Below are 21,520 nucleotides of genomic sequence, written 5' to 3'. Positions count from 1 at the left end.
GGTTCCCAGATGAGCAGCTCCAGCTGAACAAATGATGGTTTTCCAATGCACTAAGAGATGCACACGTCTGCATTCTGCTCCCAGCTTACAAAGCACATCCAAATACTTGCCATTCGACTCTCAGCACACTCTTCCCCTCTTTAAAGAACCAGTTTCCCTTTGGCCAGCAGGTGGCATGGTGGTTAAGGTGCTAGACTCGCACATGGCCAAATGTGGTTCAAGTCCCGGACCTGGTGGCTTACTTTCTTTCTCTCTGTCTCTCTCTGGTGAGCGCATATGCCCTATAGCAAATTTAATAATAATAATAACAATAAATAAACTTTTTTTTACAAAGATCCAGTTGCCCTTAATTGATACATCTAGCTAGCAGCAGATCCCACTTCGTACATTTCAATCACCTCCTCAAACACACACCCGTTTTCCATGCCTCTGTATGAAATATGCTCCAGGAAGTCCCGCTTCTGCTTCAGTGAAAAGCTCCAAGAGTTGGGTGTGGCCCCAGCTGCCTTCCCAACAGCAGAGCAACAGGTTTACTCCTTGACCTGTCGGTTGTAGACCTTGTAGTAAGAGAGCCCAATTTGCAGGGTGGGGAGCATTGCTCTAGGAAACTCGGCAGAATGTGACTGGAGCTACAGGCACACAGAGGTGGTGGGCTTCGTCCTGATAAAGCCAGGAAGAGCCAAGATACTGTTTTGCCAACTCTGGGGTGTCAGCAAATACGTCGTGTCTGAACGGAAGTCAGAACCCAAAATGTCTTTCCAACTTGCTGAGCGGCTCCCTGGTTGGTACAGAGACCCCCATGGGCCCCAGGATGGTCTGATGAACTTCCAAAGCACAAAAAGGACATTTGTAAAAGGTTTCGTTTGAATTCTAGCACAAGTTCCTGCTCTTTGCCAAGTGCGTGCTTGGAAACTGTGTCATAAAATGCATCGCCATTAAGGAGATTGGGTTTTTTAGGGAACAAGTGGAGGTGGTATTACTGGGCATCAAATAAATCCAGATTTGCCCAGCAGTATGTCATAAATGTCAAAACCAAAATAATGGTGACTCTTTGAGATGGTAAAATTATGTTTCATATCCTGCCAAATGTGCTCTAATGGTGCTGTGTCCGTTGGTTAAATAAATGGTCCCAATATCCATATTTGTTTAATAGCAAAAGATGTGAAGTCCTACATTTAGGCTAAAAACAAATGCCCACATACACAGCGGGGACTGCCTGGCTGGACTGAAGTTTATATATATATTTTTAAATCAGGGCTTGGGTCCAGCAGATGGCATGATGGTTATGTCGCTAGACTCCCACGTAGTCAACTGCAGTTCAAACCCTGAACCCAGTGGTTTGAAACTCACTCCAGGTGCATGAGCATGCATGCCCAAAATCCTGAAAGGAGAATGGAGGAGAAGAGATTGTGGTGATTGTTTGCTTCCTGTTTCTCTGTCTCTCTGTCTCTCCGGCGAGTACACACACCCTATAGCGAAAATCTCTCTTAAAAACCAAAAACAGGGCTTGTTAACTGCACCCACAGTCAGCCACCTCGCCCAAGGAGGCCCTAGTGAGGTTGCCTGTTCCAGTCAGAGCTGGTGCACTTGTAGAAGTGCGCAGGTCACAACGCTGCAATTCCACTTCCTGGCAATGCACACCCCGAACGCGGGCTCTGCTCACAGGTGCTCAGGATGCTCGAGGACTGTGTGAAACAGTAAATGTCCCTGAAGTCAGGCATGAAACCGCCCATGGAGGAGCGTTCATTCAGGGAGTTCATTAAAATGGATCAAATCGGTTTGCATACAGAAACCTTAAAGATAACGTGGGGCCAGCCGCCAGCCAGTGGTGAGGTAAAGGCAGCTGGAACCCACGGGCCGATTGGCGGTTCAGGTCTCGGACCCAGTGGCTTGAGAAATGCACTGGGCACATGTGCATGTGTGCTCAAAACATGCTGAGAGGAGAATGGAGGAGGAGGGATTGCCGTGTGGCCAACCCCCCTGGGGGAGTGATTTCTCTCTTCTTTCCATAAGTGCCCTGTGGCAAATTTAAAATAATAATAATATAATGTGGAGTAAAAAGAAAATCAAGTTACAAAAGGATATGGACAACGTAACACTATTTGTTTATAGTTTTAAATTCACAAAACAAAATAGTAACAACATAGAAATGTAGATGAGGGAACCAGCAGTTAGCGTAATGGCTATGTCACTGGACTCCCACATAGTCGACCGCGGTTCGTGTCCCCGACCCGGTGGCTTAAAACTCACGCTGGATGCGTGTGCGTGCGTGCCCAAGATCCCGAGAGGAGAATGGAGGAGAAGGGATTGCGGCATGACCATCCCCCTGGGGGGTGATTTCTCGCTTTCTGTCTCTATGTCTCTCTCTGTCTGGTGAGCGCACGCGCCCTACAGTGAAAAATCTCTCCAAAAAAAAAAAAAGAAAAGAAAAAGAAAATTAAAAAAAAAGAAACGTAGATGAGAGGAATTTATATCAGCCTTGGAAAAGAGAGAGGTAGGAACATGATGGGGCTTCAGTTGTATCAGAAATACTTTATTTCATTTTTTTAAAAAGAAGCATCTGGGGACCAGCAGTTAGCGTAATGGCTATGTCGCTGGACTCCCACATAGTCAACCGCGGTTCACGTCCCCGACCCGGTGGCTTAAACTCACGCCGGGCACGTGTGCGTGCATGCCCAAGATCCCGAGAGGAGAATGGAGGAGAAGGGATTGCAGCGTGGCCACCCCCCCTGGGGGGTAATTTCTCACTTTCTATCTCTCTGTCTCTATTAACTCTGTTAAATGTGAGTAGCGTTAAACACATGAGTATGTGTTTTATTATTTCCTGTCTTTTTACTTTACGTTTAAAATATTCCCTAACTTCAAAATATTTCACACACATAAACATGGCTAACTAAATGTTACGTAATCTCCCCCTCTTCCAAATATATTTTTGGAGTTTCTTCAAAAAGTTAAAGTCTTCAAAGAGTTCATGTGAAATGCATATGACATTAAAAAACTATGCATGGATTTCAAAACATTTGGACCACAGTAAATTCATCCTTGATTCCATTTTCCATTCTAATCCACTTAAAATCCTCTTACGTAATTTTAAAAGGAATATATTCTATTAAATGCATATTGGAAAAGTAGAAAAATTAACTACTCAGGATTTTATTCCCTGAAAACAGCCATGAATGTTTTGGTATGTTTCCCTCCTTCCCCCTCTGAGGTGGAGGCACGCGTGTTTCAGCATAGTCTAAGCCTCTCGTGTACACATACTGAATCGTGCCTTTGCCACCCATTGTAGCATAACCCTCTCTTTAAGTTATGACTTAGCCTCCATCAATATCTTTTTTCTTCTTCTTCTTTTTACCCCCAATTTGCTAAAGGGCACATGGACTTGCTGGGGCGAGAGGAAAGAGAGGGAAAGTGAGAAAACAACCCCCTCACCCCTGGGGAACGGTCATGCTGCAATGCCTTCTCCTCCATTTCTCCCTCCTTTCAGGGTTTGGGGCACGCACGCACATGTGCCTGGCATGTTTTCCAACCCACCAGGTCAGGGACTCAAACCAGTCGTCTTAACTACCACACGACAGAATTGCCAGGACCCTATTTTTACTGAATTTCATGAAAGACCCATAGCTGACTGAAACATTGTTCTGCATTGAAATACTCAGGAGCACTCCCTACTAAGACGGTCATGTGTTGGTAAACAAAACCCTTCTGAAAGCCTCCGGGATCGGTCTGGCTCTTGCTCTGCTGTCGATCTCTGCATGGCTGTTTCGTGTGGGATGATGCTAAAAAGGTCTGTCACATCTGTGTTACCACGTTCCTGTGACGACTGAGCTTGTCAGCATCCATCCTGTGGGTGGAACCGCACATGTTTAAAAAGCCAGCTCAGTGCACATTGCACTGAGGTGGAGTGAGTGCTTATACCTCCTGCGTCCGGTCTGGGTTCTCCAGCCTGCAGTCGGAGGAAGAGTAGGCTGACCTATGCAACTCTCGTTTGAGGTGGAGGGTAATGAATATGCCCCTTCCCAGCTCATGGATGCTCCTATATCCAGTGCCCCCTGGCCCTCTCTGGGCCCTTGAGCAGTAAGGCATGGGGGACACATGACTGCTCCTTGATTACAGCCAGTAAGTGGGAAAGTCGCACTGCTGTGAGGCCGCCGGGTGCTCTGAACTGCCCTTCCAGAACTCTGTCCAGGGCCCACTTACACGCAGGCAAAGGGGCCTCTGCCCTGGTCCCTGGCCTCTAGAAGACCATGCTTGGGCGTTCTGACACTTGTACACATTCCCCATGAGATTCAGGGGCCATGCCTGCCTGGCACCCATGAGCACGTTCCTAGACCACTCTGGAGACCTGGAATTTCCTGACACATGACCCTGTGCACTTCTAGGTCTATACTACCTGAACCTGTCCTGGGGCAGGACCATTCATGTGCGCGCTTTCACAGGGGGGAGACAAAGCTTAGACTGGCAGGCTGCAGGTTGAATTCAGTATGGAGGATGTGGGCTGGCGACAGGCAGGGAAATTGAGGCCCACTTTCCCTGCAGCACAGTTCAGAATTGCAAGGACCCCAGGAATTCTAAATTCAAGCCAGGCCCTGATACATATTTTGCAGAGTAGCAGGATAGGATATATTCAGTGTAACTGTTTGTCAGCTTGATCTGTAACTTTCAAATATTAGAGATTTGGCATGTGAACTTCCTACTCTTGTCCTGGAACCCACAAATGCCAAATGCTAAGAAGGGTCCTGGTTCTTTTTTTCTTTTTTTTTTTTTTTAGAGGTTTTTTCCTTTAGGGCGCATGCGCTCACCAGAAAGAGAGAGACAGAAAGTGAGAAGTCACCCCCCGGGGGGATGGCCACCCCTCAATCCCTTCTCCTCCATTCTCCTCTCAGGATCTTGGGTAGGCACGCACACGCGCCCTAGAGTTTAAGCCACCAGGTCCAAGACTCGAACTGCAGTCGACTACATGGGAGTCTAGAGACATAGCCATTATGCCAACTGCTGGTCCCAGGTCCTGGTTCTTTTAGTACACTGTTGCTGTTTCCAAGCTCCCTTTCTTTTCTATCTAATGTGACAGATGTGCTGAGGAGTAGAGTGTGAAGAAAAACAATCTAGAGCTATAGACTAATAAAACAATTTAGTTGTAAAACCCCAATATATCAGACACCCCCGTGTGCACGTGTTGAAAGCAAGCAATGCATTTCAGGACAAAATAGAGTACAACCACCTGCTATGAGGATGAATCAGCCTGGCACAATCCAGCAAAGTCAGAAATAGAAGCCAGCTAGTAACGCTCCAATCTGCAAGGCTCCTCCGGCTTTCCTTCCCTGCCGCCCCCATCCAGTTCCTACCTGTGCATCATAGAACCACCGCCCTCTGCCGGTCGCTTTCAGCTATGCAAGAAGTCAGTCCCCTGAGTTCTCCAGGGCTAAGCAGGGCAAACATTCTCACGGGCCTAGCCAGAGTCAGCAGAGAACATGAGGTTGTGAGGTGTTTTCGTTTTCATTGTTGTTTGGTCACTGAACTAATTTTTCTCATTGCTGTATTCCCGGCAATATTTCCATTTTGTAATCAAGGGCAAACTGCCTAGGGAAGCATGACATCATTAGGGCAATTTCACTGTGCTTTTCCTCCCCTACAGAAAACAGGTAACATCTAAGTTCTAAACTACTGAACACACCTGTTAGGAAAGCACATTCCCAAATCCATTCCTTTCTTTCTTTTTGAGAGAAAGAGGTTTTTGCTATAGGGCACGTGCACTCACTGGAAAGACAGAGAGAAAGCAAGAAATCACCCTCCAGGAGGGATGGCCACGCTGCAAACCTTCTTCTCTGTTCTCTGTATCACCCTCCAGGAGGGATGGCCATGCTGCAAACCTTCTTCTCTGTTCTCCTCTGTGGATTTTGGGCGCAAACGCACATGTGCCTGGTGTGAATTTCAAGCTTCCTAGTCCAGGACTCAAGCCATGGAAGTCCAGTGATGTAACCATTACACTATCTGCTGGTCCCCCAAATTCTTTTCGTAAGTGATACTGGACTTTCACAACTAGCCAACAAAGAAGCTGTATAGGTAGAGAATCGGGCCAGCCGGTGGTGTGGTGGTTACAGTGGCTGGATCCCATGTGAGCAACAACAGCATGGTTTGCCTAGCCTGGGCAGCTTTGAGAAACACACCAGGTATGTGTGCATGCATGCCCAGAATCATGAAAGGAGGGAGAATTAGAGAAGGAACTGTGATGTGGCCGTTCCTCCACGGGGAGATGCCTTCTCACATTCCCACATGGCCGACTATGGTTCAAGTCCAGGACCAGACAGCTTGAAAATCATACCAGGTGCGTGTGTATGCTTGCTCAAAATTCCAGGAAAAGAATGAAGAAGAAGGGATTGTGGTCATGGCCATACCCTTGGGGGGTGATTTGTCACTTTCCTTCTTACTGTCTCTGTCTTTCTCTGGCCAATTAAAAAAAGAAAAGGGAAGAAAAAAATCTGCATCCCAGAGAAGCTAAGTGACCTGGCTAAGGTTCTCCAACTAGGAGGCAGCAAAGCAGGAACTTGGACCTGGAACGCTGCTTCCTAGTCACCAAAGGACTCAAAAGAGGACAGAGTTTTTCAAGCTTGTATTCATCAGGAAAAAAGAGCCAGCTGGACCAGCAGGTAGCACAGAGGTTAAGGCGGCTGGATTCCACATGGCCAACTACCTGGTTCAAGTCCCAGACCGAGCAGCTTGAAAAACATCCAGGCACGTGTGCATGTGTGCCAGCATGGCCATCCTCCTAGGGGGTGATTTCTCATTTTCCTTCTCTGTCTCTCTCCTATAAGCCAAAAAAATACCAAACCAAACAAAAAGCAACAACAACAAAAAACTACCCTATGTTACAGCCACCACAAAACTCTCACATTATGGGGCTCTCTCTCAATTTCCAAATACAATTTTCAAAACAAAGTTCTGTTTGGGAACAACACATTAGCCTGAAATGACCTTCGGTCAGTGCTAATTTGGGAAGTTCACAAAAGTCACCTGACAAATTAGCTTTTAAAAAGTTGAGCAGAGAGATCACCAGATGGCCTAAATGGTTATGTTGTTGGACTGCCACATAGTTGACTACAGTTCGAGTCCCAGACCCAGCAGTTTAAAACACACCGGGCACGTATGCATGCATGCCAAGATCCCGAGAGGAGAATGGAGGAAAAGGGATTGCAGTGTGGCCACCCTCCCTAGAGGATGCTTTCTGTCTCTCTGTCTCTCCAGTGAGCACACACACCCTATAGCAAAAAAAAAGAAAAAATCTCTAAAAAAAAAAAACAGTTGAGCAGAGAGGGGCCAAGGGGGGCAGAGCAGACACTCCGCAATACTGGACTCACGTAGGAAAGTTCTAGTTTTGCATCCCAAGGCCTATATGCTCCAGGCACATGTCCCTGGCATCCTATTTGTCTGAGGCGGGGGTGAATCACGGCTGTAAGCCCTCTTGGGGGTGTCCATTTTGCTCTTGCTCTCTATATCTCTCAGGGAAAAAATAGATAAGCTTTTTTTAAAGTTGAGAGGGTAATACAGTAATTTTTAGAAATTTTATTTATTTATTTATTTATTTTGAGAGGTTTTCCCTATAGGGCGCATGCACTCACCAGAAAGACCGAGAAACATAGAGACAGAAAGCAAGAAATCACCCCCCGGGGGATAGCCACACCACAATCCCTTCTCCATTCTCCTCTCGGGATCTTGGGCACCCACGCACACACACCCGGCTACATGGGAGTCCAGTGACATAGCCATTACGCCAACTGCTGGTCCCCCGTAAGTAAAGCTTTTTAAAGATTTCTTTTGAAACAGGGTATCTTTTTTTTTTTTTTGAGAGGGATTTTTGCTCTAGGGCATGTGCGCTCACCAGAGAGCAGAAAGAGAAAGTGAGCAATCACCCCCTTCTCCATTCTCTGGAGATTTGGGGCTCACATGCACAACATGCCTGGTATGGGTTTAAAGCCACAGGGTCTGGGACTGGAACCTTAGTCGGCCATGTGGGAGTCCAGCGCCTTAACCATTACACTACCTGCTGGCCCGAAACAGGGTATCTTAAGCAGACTGTGAATAGGATCCGTTTTTGTAAGTCACGGTGATCTACAAAGTATTCTGTCTCCACCATCATGGAAAAGCTGAAGTCAAAGACCTGATGTGGGAGACGCAAATATGGAAAGTCTGGAGGGGAAAATTCAAATAAAACAAAAGCAAAAAGGGCCAGACAGTGGTGTGGTGGTTAAGGCAGCTGGGTGGCATGTGGGCGACTCTGCTGTTCGAGCCCCAGAGCAGTGATTAGAGGACACATTGGACACGTGTGTGTGCGTGCCCAAAATCCCGAAAGAGAAACGGAAAAGCGACTGCAGTGTGGCCAGTCCCCTCCCCCAGGTGCTTTCTCACTTTCTTTCTCCAGGAATCATACAAACTCTAGCAAAAATTTAAAAACAAGTAAATAAAACACGGTATATTCCAAATTAACATTTTACATATTATGGTTTAAATACACATATGTGGGGGCCAGCAGGTGTTGTGGTTAAGGAGCTGGACTCCCACGTGGCCGACCGCAGTTAGAGTCCCAGACCTGGCAACTGGTTTTCTCACTTTCTCTGTCTGTCTCTCGTAAGCCCACGGACCCTATGGCAAATTAAACGATAATAATAATTAATGAAATTAAGTAGATTTAAAATTAAATGCACATGTAGTTAAATATTAAAAACAGGTATTTGTGCCATCTATTAGACCTTATATGTTGATACTTCATTATGTCGCGATATATTCAGGTTGGGCCAAAATCATTTGGGGAGGGGTCTTCTCATGGGAAAAGAGGGATTGACCTTGGGCTTGGTCACACACTAAGTGGTTTTCCAAAGCTCCAGGCCAAAGTCCAGGAGAGGGGGAGGCAGGTTCCTGGGTCCACAGTGATGATGAAGTTGCTCCCATGCCTTCCTGCAGCGTCTCACCACTCCCCTCACAGTTCTGCTTTGGTTCTCACAGCGTCTTTGGGAGTGGGGCCTGGGGTGTAGAACGTACCCCTGAGGACCACGTCTCTCAGTCAGCGTCAGCGGCTCTGGTGCGGGCGGAGCTGTGACAAGACAACCCTCTCCCTGTCTCCCCCAGGCTGCCCTCGTTGGAGGCACCACGATGATCATTGGCCACGTCCTGCCTGACAAGGAGACCTCCCTGGTGGATGCCTATGAGAAGTGCCGGGGCCTGGCCGACCCCAAGGTCTGCTGTGACTACGCCCTCCACGTGGGGATCACGTGGTGGGCACCCAAGGTAAGAGCGCTGCTGGGGGCCCAGTGGTCTGAACCAGCTGGGGAATGGTGCACCCCTGCGTTTTCCGGATACCCCTCCTACCTCCCAGCACCAGAAGAAAACACACTCCGGATTCCATAGCGGGTGGGTGGGCCTGTCCCTCTTAACTCAGAGTGAGGTTTCCGGTAGACACAGGATATCCCACGTTGTAACAGAGTCCCAGCCAGGGCCAGAGGCCAGGCCTGGGAGTGCTGGCTCCTCCCTCTGACCCTGGAGGCTCCCAGCATTTCCTGGTATTTGCATAAAGTACCACAGACAGCCACTGGGAGGCGCTGCTCAGTGCCTGACCTGGCAAGGTTCAGGCACAGAGGGGCATGTCAGAGCTGTGCTGAAAGCCAGGGCGAGCTCAGGTCTCCAAACTCCTGTTTCTGTACCACCTGGTACAAATGAGCCGCATTTGCTTTTACCCTACTCAGGCCCGCCTCCTGCTCCAAGGAGCGCTACCACTGCCCCTGGTCTGTGACTGAGGCTGGCTGCCACTGAACTCTTTCTCAGTTCGGACTCTGTGGCCCTGGCCTCTGGCTTTCCTGTTCTTCCTCCACCCAGGTCCCAGGTCATCTCTTCTCCCTGGATTCCTATTTCCTTGCTCTTCCCAAAAATAGATAGACAAGCGTTTAGATTTTGCTTGGTTTCCGGAGTTTGCCTGCTGTGACCCCAGGGAGGCAGCCTGGATCCAGTCTCTCATCAGTTAAGCCCTCATGTGCCACTACTTTGGTGGGTGCCTGGACTCACAAACATGACAGGCACTAAGAAGTTTTACAGAGCTGTTCAGTTGTGGACCCTGGCCTAAAGCGCCTGACCCCCTCCTGAGATGGTCTTTTAAAGCCTTGCTATAATTCTTCCCTTGGGTTTTGGCCTTGAGTTGGGGAATCACCCCATCTCCTTCATAGGGGAGGCCTTGGAGCCCTCTAACCATCACACCGTGAAGACCGCTCCTCCAGGTACCAGGCTAAGGGTGCAAACCATACCAAAGGTCAGTCATCTCCTTTCTCAGAGCGGGGTCTCCTTCCTTTATGAACACCCTGCTAGGTGGGTGACCTCTACCCCCAGACCTCTCTCCATTCCCTTTTCCTGAATTGGTCTGGAATTGGGTCCACTCAGATTCCCAGTAACACTGAGCCCGGGATGGCCATGTCTGAGATCCCAGAGGTTATGGGGAAACTCGTGCATCTAGAATTTTAAGTTTTTTGTTTTGTTTTTGTTTTTTAGGTTTCTGCCATAGGGCAAATGCACTCATCAGAGAGAAACAGAGACAGTGAGACAAAGTGAGAAAGCATCCTCCAGGGTGGGTGTTCACGCCGTACTCCCTTCTCCTTTAGTCTCCTCCCGGGATTTTGGGCATTGCACACACGTGTGCCTGGTGTGATTTTTTTTTAAGCCACCAGGTCCGGGACTCAAACTGTGGTCAGTTATGTGGGAGTACAACACCTTAACCACAATGCTACCTGCTGACCCTTTAAGTTCTTTTTTATAATTTTTTTTTCCAATTACAGATTTCAAAAATAGAGAAGGAAGCACTTAATCCAATAACCTCAACACAATCTCCATGGTTGCTTGAGCTTATTTCTTTCCAGTCTTTTTTCATACATGATTTTTACACGATAGCTCTTTTGCTTACATGTGAGCTCTGTGTGATTTGTGGCATAGACTCTATGACCATTGATTTAATGGCCACCTAATGTTCTATCAAACAGGTCAAGTTCAGTTATTTTCCTGTTGTTGGAACAATGTTGCTTCCATTTTTTCCCTAATGTAAATAATGTTGGTATACTTTTCCTTTTCCCATAGCTTTGTTCATAGTGTGCATTGTTCCTCAATTCGATTTTCATTTTTTGTTTGTTTTTGCTTTTGTTCTTGACATAGAACTCATGTGCTGACAGAGAGAGGAAAAGTGAGAAATCAACCCCCGCCCCAAGGGGATTGGCCATGCTACAATCTCTTCTCCTCCAATCTCTTGGGATCTTGGGCATGTGCGCACATGTACCCGACATGATTTTTCAAGCCACCAGGTCCAGGACTTGAACCGTGGTCAGCCAAGTGGGAGGCCAGTGCCTTAACCCCCATGCCACCTGCTGGCCCCAGGTCTCTGGATTTTTCACACTAGTGTACCTTCTTTGAAGCACTGCTTCCCATGTGGGGGCTGGGGGAACAGGCCACAGGAATGAAAGTCACACTGCCTGCATTTACCAAGAAGGCAGAACCGTAGGGCAGGCCCACGTGAGAGGAGCAGGGTGCCTATAAAATGACAGCCACGTTCCTAGGACTGTGTCACGCACGAGAATTTTCACAGTATTCCTGCGTCCGCTTCTCATGAGAGCTGGCAGCCACTTCTGGGGTAGGAGGAAAATGAACCACGAGAATGCTGTGGGTGTTCGTATGGTAACTCAACCCACTGAGCTGGGAGAGGACCCGCGTGTCCCCTGCAGGCTCAGGGTCAGCCTCTGAATATCCGTACCCACCTGGCATTGCCTTTGCATTTTGCTCCCCAGGTGAAAGCAGAAATGGAGACGCTAGTGAGGGAGAAGGGCGTCAACTCGTTCCAGATGTTCATGACCTACAAGGACTTGTACATGCTTCGGGACAGTGAGCTGTACCAAGTGTTTCACGCCTGTAAGGACATTGGGGCGATCGCCAGAGTCCATGCTGAAAATGGGGAGCTCGTGGCCGAGGCAAGTGTGCAGTAGAGAAGCCCGATGGGGGCACCAAAGGAGCAGTTTCCGGGGGATTCCTGAGCTCTCGTCACTGACCCTGCACAAACTGTGACACAGTGTGAGATGTAAACACCCCACGTGACACGGCTCGGTCAGAAAGTCCAAACTTCTCTACTGTCTAAAAAACAAATCTTTATGGTCCAAAAAGGTTTCTAAGTCTTAGGTGATGATGTCTTAGTTCTAACGCTGTAGGATTTCAATTCTGCTATAACAGAGGATTTGGAGCGCCTCTTAGAAATACCCTTTTTTAAAAATGAATATTATTGTTATTTTCTTACAGAGATTTTTGCTATAGGGAATGTGTGCTTGCTGGAGAGACAGAGAGACAGGGATAGAAAGTGAGAAATCACCCTCCCCGGGGGGAGTATAGCCACACCACAATCCCTTCTCCTCCAGTCTCCTCTCAGGATCTTAGGCATGCCCATGGTTGCTTGAGCTTATTTCTTTCCAGTCTTTTTTCATACATGATTTTTACACGATAGCTCTTTTGCTTACATGTGAGCTCTGTGTGATTTGTGGCATAGACTCTATGACCATTGATTTAATGGCCACCTAATGTTCTATCAAACAGGTCAAGTTCAGTTATTTTCCTGTTGTTGGAACAATGTTGCTTCCATTTTTTCCCTAATGTAAATAATGTTGGTATACTTTTCCTTTTCCCATAGCTTTGTTCATAGTGTGCATTGTTCCTCAATTCGATTTTCATTTTTTGTTTGTTTTTGCTTTTGTTCTTGACATAGAACTCATGTGCTGACAGAGAGAGGAAAAGTGAGAAATCAACCCCCGCCCCAAGGGGATTGGCCATGCTACAATCTCTTCTCCTCCAATCTCTTGGGATCTTGGGCATGTGCGCACATGTACCCGACATGATTTTTCAAGCCACCAGGTCCAGGACTTGAACCGTGGTCAGCCAAGTGGGAGGCCAGTGCCTTAACCCCCATGCCACCTGCTGGCCCCAGGTCTCTGGATTTTTCACACTAGTGTACCTTCTTTGAAGCACTGCTTCCCATGTGGGGGCTGGGGGAACAGGCCACAGGAATGAAAGTCACACTGCCTGCATTTACCAAGAAGGCAGAACCGTAGGGCAGGCCCACGTGAGAGGAGCAGGGTGCCTATAAAATGACAGCCACGTTCCTAGGACTGTGTCACGCACGAGAATTTTCACAGTATTCCTGCGTCCGCTTCTCATGAGAGCTGGCAGCCACTTCTGGGGTAGGAGGAAAATGAACCACGAGAATGCTGTGGGTGTTCGTATGGTAACTCAACCCACTGAGCTGGGAGAGGACCCGCGTGTCCCCTGCAGGCTCAGGGTCAGCCTCTGAATATCCGTACCCACCTGGCATTGCCTTTGCATTTTGCTCCCCAGGTGAAAGCAGAAATGGAGACGCTAGTGAGGGAGAAGGGCGTCAACTCGTTCCAGATGTTCATGACCTACAAGGACTTGTACATGCTTCGGGACAGTGAGCTGTACCAAGTGTTTCACGCCTGTAAGGACATTGGGGCGATCGCCAGAGTCCATGCTGAAAATGGGGAGCTCGTGGCCGAGGCAAGTGTGCAGTAGAGAAGCCCGATGGGGGCACCAAAGGAGCAGTTTCCGGGGGATTCCTGAGCTCTCGTCACTGACCCTGCACAAACTGTGACACAGTGTGAGATGTAAACACCCCACGTGACACGGCTCGGTCAGAAAGTCCAAACTTCTCTACTGTCTAAAAAACAAATCTTTATGGTCCAAAAAGGTTTCTAAGTCTTAGGTGATGATGTCTTAGTTCTAACGCTGTAGGATTTCAATTCTGCTATAACAGAGGATTTGGAGCGCCTCTTAGAAATACCCTTTTTTAAAAATGAATATTATTGTTATTTTCTTACAGAGATTTTTGCTATAGGGAATGTGTGCTTGCTGGAGAGACAGAGAGACAGGGATAGAAAGTGAGAAATCACCCTCCCCGGGGGGAGTATAGCCACACCACAATCCCTTCTCCTCCAGTCTCCTCTCAGGATCTTAGGCATGCACATACATGTGCCTGGCATGAGTTTCAAGCAGCTGGGTCTGGGATTCAAACTGCAGTCAACTATGTGGGAGTCCAGTGATGTAACCATTACGCCATCTGCTGGCCCCTATTCTTTTTTTTAACTTGCTGTAGTCATGGGGAGGGGCAGTGAGAAAACAAGCTGCTAGGTATGGGATTCAAACTATAGTTAGCCATGTGGGAGTCCAGCACTCCAACCACCATGCCACCTACTGGCCCCAAATTACTTATTTATTTATTGGTAGTATTTTTTAAATTTGCTATAGAACACATGGGCACACCAGAGAGAGATGAAAGAGAAAAAGTCCTCAACCACCACGCCACCTGCCGGCCCCATTAGGAATATTTTTAATGAGATTAGCGTACAGAATAAATAAGAATCAGCTTTGCACTGACTGTACCTCTTCAGAGGAGCTGAGATATATGTCCACTGGTACCAAGAAAGATGTACTTTGTACTCCTAGGTCTTGGGGTAGAGCTTTATCTTAGAGTTGCTGGACTCTAGAGATCTAGATTTCCATAAGAAAATTCTGGCTTTCAAACCAATAAAGAGTGTTTGTCTTTGGTGTCCAGAGCCTGTTGGCTAAATACTAAGCTGTAAGAGGAAGGATTTGTTGGATTATTATGAAGTGAGAATTAGGAGAGCTTGGGACCAGCAGTTAGCGTAATGGCTGTGTCGCTGGACTCCCATGTAGCCGACCGCGGTTCGAGTCCCAACCTGGTGGCTTAAACTCATGCCGGGCGCGTGTGCGTGTGTGCCCAAGATCCCGAGAGGAGAATGGAGGAAAGGGGATTGTGGCATGGCCATCCCCCCCTGGGGGGTGATTTCTTGCTTTCTGTCTCTCTGTCTCTCTCTGTCTGTCTGGCGAGCGCACATGCCCTTATAGCAAAAGATGTCTCCAAAAAAAAAAAGAAAGAAAGAAAGAAAAAGAATTAGGAGAGCTTTACCACCTGGGAGCCCTGGGCTGCTTCTGCCCTCTGCAGATGACGATTACAGAAGTGAGGAGTAGCGAGCCTATTGGACAGGCTGTGTCTGGTGTATTTTACGGTCCCTGGGGTTCTATATGTTCTTAGATGTCTATGACTCTTTCTTGCTCTTATTATCCAGGGTGCTAAGGAGGCACTGGATTTGGGTATCACAGGCCCAGAAGGAATCGAGATCAGCCGTCCAGAGGAGGTAAGAAAGACTTCCTGTACCCTTTGTGGCTTCTTTAATGTGGATTCCCAACTTCTCTGAGGTTAGAATGGACATCCAAAACAGAAGTTGTATTGTATCGCTTTCTCCATGGGTGAAATTCCCATCTAGAAGCTTCCCGGGAAACAGCTAACTCCATGCTAAGGCTGACTTGACCTTGGGCTTCCTTAGCGAGATAAATGGAAGGAACCACACTTCTCCCGTTTGATTCTGATTTCAAAGATCTGGGCAAGACCATGTCAAAACAGTAGACAGAAAAGGCCTTCAGAGGTTAGAAGAAATTGCAGACTATCAGCCAATGATCCCTTTAAGCATCAGGGAATACTCTAAACCCTTCCTAGCAGAAGCAGAGGGCACACACAGGCCTTCGCTCTTCCCCCTTATTGCTCCCTGAGACAGTAATTCGGAGCCCTGCTCTCCTCTGCCCTCTGCCTTTATCTTGTGTACAGTTTTACAGGACATCCACACAAATCCCCCGGCGTGCCCTGGGTAAAGAATTCTACTCTGAAGGGACCTCGATAGATAAACAATGCCTTCTTGCCCTGTGACCCTGTTCAGACATTCTCTACCATTTAGGGGGGAGAAACTAGTTTTCATTTCTTCAAAGCCTTAAGCACAGAGTGCTGGGTGGGTGTCCACGACGGACCGAAGGGGAGGCCTGAGGGGCCGAGGAGCAGGTGACAGGCTGTGGTGGTGCTGCCCTTGTGCAGGAACCTCGTCACCCACCCATAGAGGCCAGCCAGGAGAGCCACCTCACCTGGGATGCCCTGCCTCATCTGTTTGTCTTTTTTTTTTTTTCTTCTTTCGGTTTTTGTCATAGGGTATATGAGCTTACCAGAGAGACAGTGGGAGGGAAAGTAAGAAATCACCCCCCAGGGAGGATGGCCATGCCGCAACTCCTCTCTTCTCCTTCATTCTCCTGGGATTTGGGGCACACACACTCATGTACCTCGTGTGATTTTCAAGCCATCCATTCTGGGGCTCAGACCATGGTCAGCCATGTGGGGGTCCAGCACGGTAACCATTACACCACCTATTGGCCTCATCCCTGTCTTTAAGAGCCCTGGTATAGGGACCAGCAGATGGCATGGTGGTTAAGGTGCTGAACTCCCACGTGGCCAACTGCAGTTCGAGTCCTAGACCTAGCAGCTTGCTTTCTCACTTTCCCTCTCTCTCACTCTCACCTCTCCCTGGTGACCACATGTGCCTTACAGCAAATTTAAAAAATAATAATGATGATGGGGTCAGCAGATGATGTGTTGATTAGGGTGCTGGACTCCCACATGTCTGACCATGGTTCAAGTCCTGGACCTGGCGGCTTGTCTTCTCACTTTCTCTCTCTCTCTCTCTCTCATGAGTGCATGTGCCCTATAGAAAAATTAAATAATAATAATAATAATATTAATTAATTAAATCAATTTTTAAAATGATGACATATTAAATAAATAATTCTTAAAAAGAGAGAGCGAGAGAAAGCCCTTGTATATTTAAGGACCTACATCAGTTCTGCTTTGGCACCTCAGAATCGACAGGGAAAACACTGGGGATGTGCCCGTGCGGACAGGTGCGAGTGGGGCTGCACACCGGCCTGGATCCTTGCAGTGCACATGAGAAAGCAAGGCTTCCACCGGAGTGGTTACAAAGGCATTAACCAGCACCAGCGTCGTCCACTGGTTAAAGAGCAGGTGCTGGGTGGACCCCGGGACCAAGTTTGCTTTCCGGAGGAATTTAGCAGGGCTACAGATGTTTCCGATTGCCCTATCTGGGAGAAGGGAGGGTGCTACTGGCCTCTAGTGGGTAGAGGCAAGGGGTGCTGCCTGCATCCTACACAGGCAGCCCCTCCACAGAGTTACCCGCCCAGAATGTCGCTAGTGCCGAGGCTCAGAAACCCTGATCAAAGCTAATTGGCAGTTCGAAATCAGTCTCTCTTGCTTCTTAGCTACATTTCAGAGATGAACAGAATGCACCAGAAAACAGGGCGCATGAATTTCATTTCATGGTCTCTCAGTTAAACCCTGAGTATCATCCAGCAAGGGTACGCCTGGATATGAAGTCCTAGTTCCCTCCCACAGTGAGCTAAGGTAGCTGGAGCTTGGTGTTCCTGCCAAGGCCTTGCCCCAGGCTAGCCCCTGTGGGTGGGTATAGTTGGCCCCTCATCTCTGCGTCAGATATTCCGGCCCTTCTGTGCTGTGGGCACTCAGGCAGGTTGGCCTGCTTGGAGGAGATGGTGAAACTTGGTTTCTCCCTGTGCTTTGTCTCGAACAGCTAGAAGCCGAAGCCACTCACCGTGTTATCACCATTGCGAACAGGGTAAGTAGCCCCTCCCAGTGCTGAGTCAGGAACCAGCCTCTTGTGGAGGTCACTCCACTCTGGGTTCCAGCACCATGCCTGGCACACAGGATCCCAGAACTGTTTGCTATATGAGTTATCCCCACAGCCTGGCATGCATCCTTCTTGCCTTTAGCTCCCCACTGCATCCACTGAGTTTCCTGAAGCCTCTGTTCATTGCTCAGGTGTAAATGCTCCCAGGGGAGGCAGGGAGGGTAGGGAGGAGCTTACTGCAACTGGCATCTGTTTAAGAAGACTAGGAAGATTTTGCCTAAAGAGCCATGATTTAAATCTGTGCCTCTAGGCCATAGTTCTTAATATTCTTTCTTGCTGATGGAGTGTGGCGGTGGGAATGAGTAAGATAGCCAGAAGTTCTAGCTTCCACCTTTACCAGATATGCAGGCTGCTCTACCGTCTGAGACGCTCTTACTATATGCAATGGCAATGATCACATCACCTCCTTTTCTTTGCCTGGTTGTGAGAATCAAAGAAGCCCTGGAAGGGAATGTATGAGTTGTCGGAAAAGTCATGACACCATTTTGTGTAGAAAAACCTAGCAAAAAGATGTCATGACGTTCCTGACAACCCACTGTTTATACTGCTCTGATATTAATAAAAACGTCATTTCTCCTTCTAGATTATCATGGATGGGTTTGATTCGCTTAGACACTCTGAATGACTTTCTCTAGAACAGTGGTTTTCAAAGTATGGTTCCTGGACCAGCCGTTTCAGCATCGTGTTAAAAGGAGGAATTAGAAGTGCATATTCTCAGGTCCCTTACAGACCCACTGAATCAAAACCGAAGCTGAGGGACCAGCAGTTAGCGTAATGGCTATGTCGCTGGACTCCCACGTAGTCAACCACGGTTTGCGTCCCAGACCCGGTGGCTTAAACTCACTCTAGGCGCGTGTGCGTGCGTGCCCAAGATCCCAAGAGGAGAACAGAGGAGAAGGGATTGTGGTGTGGCCATCCCCCCTGGGGGGTGATTTCTCGCTTTCTGTATCTCTGTCTCTCTCTGTCTGGCTGGCGAGCGCATGCGCCCTATAGCAAAAACCTCTCCAAAAAAAACCCTGAAGCTGAAACTCAGCAATTCGAGTAGTAACAGGCCCCCAGTGGTGCCATCGGGTGCTAACACTCGGGAACCTCTCCTTTGGAATGGCCTGAGCTGCCTTGAAGGACATAAGAATGAAGGGGTGGTCTTGGGAATATTAGGCAGAGAACAGAGAGGTTGCAGATCCAGCTGGTCTCAGATTTAGTCCGTAAACGTGTGCCAAGCACATCAGCCACATCAGTTCTTAAACTCTATGTCTTCCTCATTTTATAAGTGAAGAAGTCACCAGAATAACACTGGGAGAAGCAAAGTTTCTCATCAGCACTTTATAGGTCTGGCAGCTGCACAGGGACTTTGTTAATGTTATAACCAAAGTTATTTTATTAATCACTCCTTGATAGAAACTTACCCCAGAATAAGAAAAAAACCAACAACAACAACAAAAGCAGCTTGTGTTTTAGCTCAAAATACTCCCAGAGACCACAGACCATGAGCCGTGGTCACACAGCTTAGCAGAGGGAAAGTTAACCAATATTACCATCCAGGTAACCTTTCACAAGATTGTCTGGCCTGGACTCTGAACCCTGACCCCTTTGTATTCTGTTCTTCTTCGGGGGATGTTCTGTCTGTCGTACATCTAGGTAACCCCAGGTGGCAGGCATTGTCGATTTTGATACAGAATTTAATACAGGATTGTCTCTAGGGCATCGCATTCCTGAACAGGAAATTAAAATAGAAAAAAAACACCTTCTTTTGAGTTGCAGTCTGGTGGTCAGAGGAGAGAAAGTGTGAGGTTCAGACTCGACAGTCTTGACCCGACATTGCCTCCCAGTCGGCCTTCCCAGTGGGCCCTAGTGCCAAACGCTCTCGCCACCTGCTTGCTGCATGCCACTCCTCAGCCTGCAGCTTGTGCCCTGGCTGCCAGCCTTGCTTTCCTGGCCTAAGCTGTCACCTCAAGGGTGGGACCGAGCAGGGCAGGAGGAGCTGCTGATGCCCGCACTGATGTCTCCAGGGTTATCGTGGTGTTCATTACGCTCACGGGTTCATGCTCTCTGCTTCCCGCTGTTTCTTGTGCTCAGACTCACTGTCCCATCTACCTGGTCAATGTGTCCAGCATCTCAGCTGGTGACGTCATCGCCGCTGCTAAGATGCAAGGTGAGTCCTTAGGCTTGGATGGACGCAGCACGTTACGTGGTGGGATTAATCCGAGAATGAGCAGGTCGACCAGCTTAGTCCACTCCCCTGCCCTGGCTCCTGAGGCCGGGACCTGAGCTGGCCCTTCCTGTTCTCAATGCCAGTCTTCCTCGGATGCACCTAGCTAGCCTGGGTTTGGTCGTTAGAAGTAATGTATTCCTCTGCGCATTTGTATGCATAGCAGCTCTACAGAAGTGTCTGACACCTCCCCTGGATCTGGTCAAATTTTCCAAGTTTTATATCAACTCATTAATGAAATGTCTTTTTTGGCCTCCTGGGCTTTACTGGCAGTTGCCCTGACAACTCACTTAAAATCTTGGACTGGTTCCAGTGGACATTTCAGGGGGTGTCTGGCAAGTCCCTGGGGAGATAGCAATGTGTTGGCCCCGCTCCCTTTATAGCCAACTGGAACCCACGTCCGAGCCCGGGGGGGGGGCGGGGGGGGCACCTGTAAGGCTCCCGTCGCTGATCACCTGGCAGCACCTGAAGGTTTGTCGTCCAGCCCAGTTCCGGGTGCTTGGAGGACCTGGTAACAGGAGAAATGAAGACACGGTCACAAACCAGGGGATACAAGTCAGAAGCCAGGGCTCCCCAGCCTTCACACCTCTCCTCTAGTCAAAGCCCCATGGGCTGTCACCTGGACTGCTGTCCCGGCTGCTGAGTGGGCTCTCAGCTCCATCTCCCTGCCCCCGCCCCACCCTGCTACAGCCCCACCCGCAGCGATTCTCTGGAGACTGCTCACGACACCCGCCTGTTTAGAAGCCAGTCCTAACTAGTCCTTAGCAGGTTCTTCACGGCCCTGCTCCTGTCCACCCCGTCAAGCCTCCCAGCAGCACCCTGCACCCACCCATGCTCCTCAAAGTGCCCTTTGGTGCTGCCCAGCCGCAGTGCCCCTGCCCTTCTTCCTTCCTGGCCCAGGGACAGCAACGAAATAGAAACTCTGGGGGTTGAGCCCAGCTGTGCCCTCCACGCCCGAGTGAACCTGGGCCCACCCCACCCTGCCTACGACTCCAGCCTCTTCTCCAGTAAAGAGAGAGGCGCAGACCGGCGACTCAGCCTCCTGTCTTCCCAGTTACGGTTTTGACCCTTCTTCTTCCAGGGAAGGTGGTGCTGGCCGAGACCACCACTGCACACGCCACGCTGACAGGCTTGCACTACTACCACCAGGACTGGTCCCACGCGGCCGCCTACGTCACGGTGCCACCCCTGAGATTGGACACCAACACCTCAACCTACCTCATGAGCCTGCTGGCCAAGTAAGGTGTCAGGCAGGTCCGCCGTGGCTGCCGCCGTGCAGCGTTAACTCATGGTGCGCGCCACTGGGGCCCGTGGAGGTCGTTAAAAACCTGTGGGGGCCCCAGGAACGAATCTGACCCGGGTCTGAGTTCCTTATGCCCACGGGATGATCTTGCCTTAGTTACCTTCTCCAGAGCCCATCAGATCATCGCCATCCCATGGGGCTTCCATGGCGCCTTGGTCTGGAGGGAGAGCCTCTGGGCAGAAGAGTCAGAGCACATGTGAGACATCTACTCCGCAGCCCAGTGGGACCCGAGGGTGTGGCCACTCGCTGATCCCAGGCCATAGGTGGCCCTTGGCTCCTTTCCTTCCCCTCTCTCTCTCCTCATCGCCCCACGTGGGTTTCTCTGTCCTGTGTCCCTCCCTCTTTCTGTATTCTCCCTCCTCCTCCCTCTTTCCC

The 21,520-nt window shown here is 49.0% G+C and overlaps 1 protein-coding gene across 1 annotated transcript in view; it reads left to right on the top strand.

Moving 5' to 3' along the window:
* DPYSL5 (dihydropyrimidinase like 5) overlaps positions 1–21,520 on the top strand; it is a 110,587-nt gene that overhangs the window by 72,125 nt on the left and 16,942 nt on the right. The window contains exons 3-8 of the mRNA XM_006162186.3: positions 9,121–9,279; positions 11,808–11,987; positions 15,165–15,233; positions 17,517–17,561; positions 19,710–19,785; positions 20,924–21,080. Coding sequence (XP_006162248.1) covers positions 9,121–9,279; positions 11,808–11,987; positions 15,165–15,233; positions 17,517–17,561; positions 19,710–19,785; positions 20,924–21,080 — 686 coding nt within the window. The remainder of the gene's footprint in view (positions 1–9,120; positions 9,280–11,807; positions 11,988–15,164; positions 15,234–17,516; positions 17,562–19,709; positions 19,786–20,923; positions 21,081–21,520) is intronic.

Source organism: Tupaia chinensis, unplaced genomic scaffold (genome assembly GCF_000334495.1).
Source record: "Tupaia chinensis unplaced genomic scaffold, TupChi_1.0 Scaffold139757_1, whole genome shotgun sequence".
NCBI lineage: Eukaryota > Metazoa > Chordata > Mammalia > Scandentia > Tupaiidae > Tupaia > Tupaia belangeri.
The sequence above is the reverse complement of the archived record's forward strand: the minus strand, read 5'-3'. Positions and strand labels throughout refer to the sequence as shown.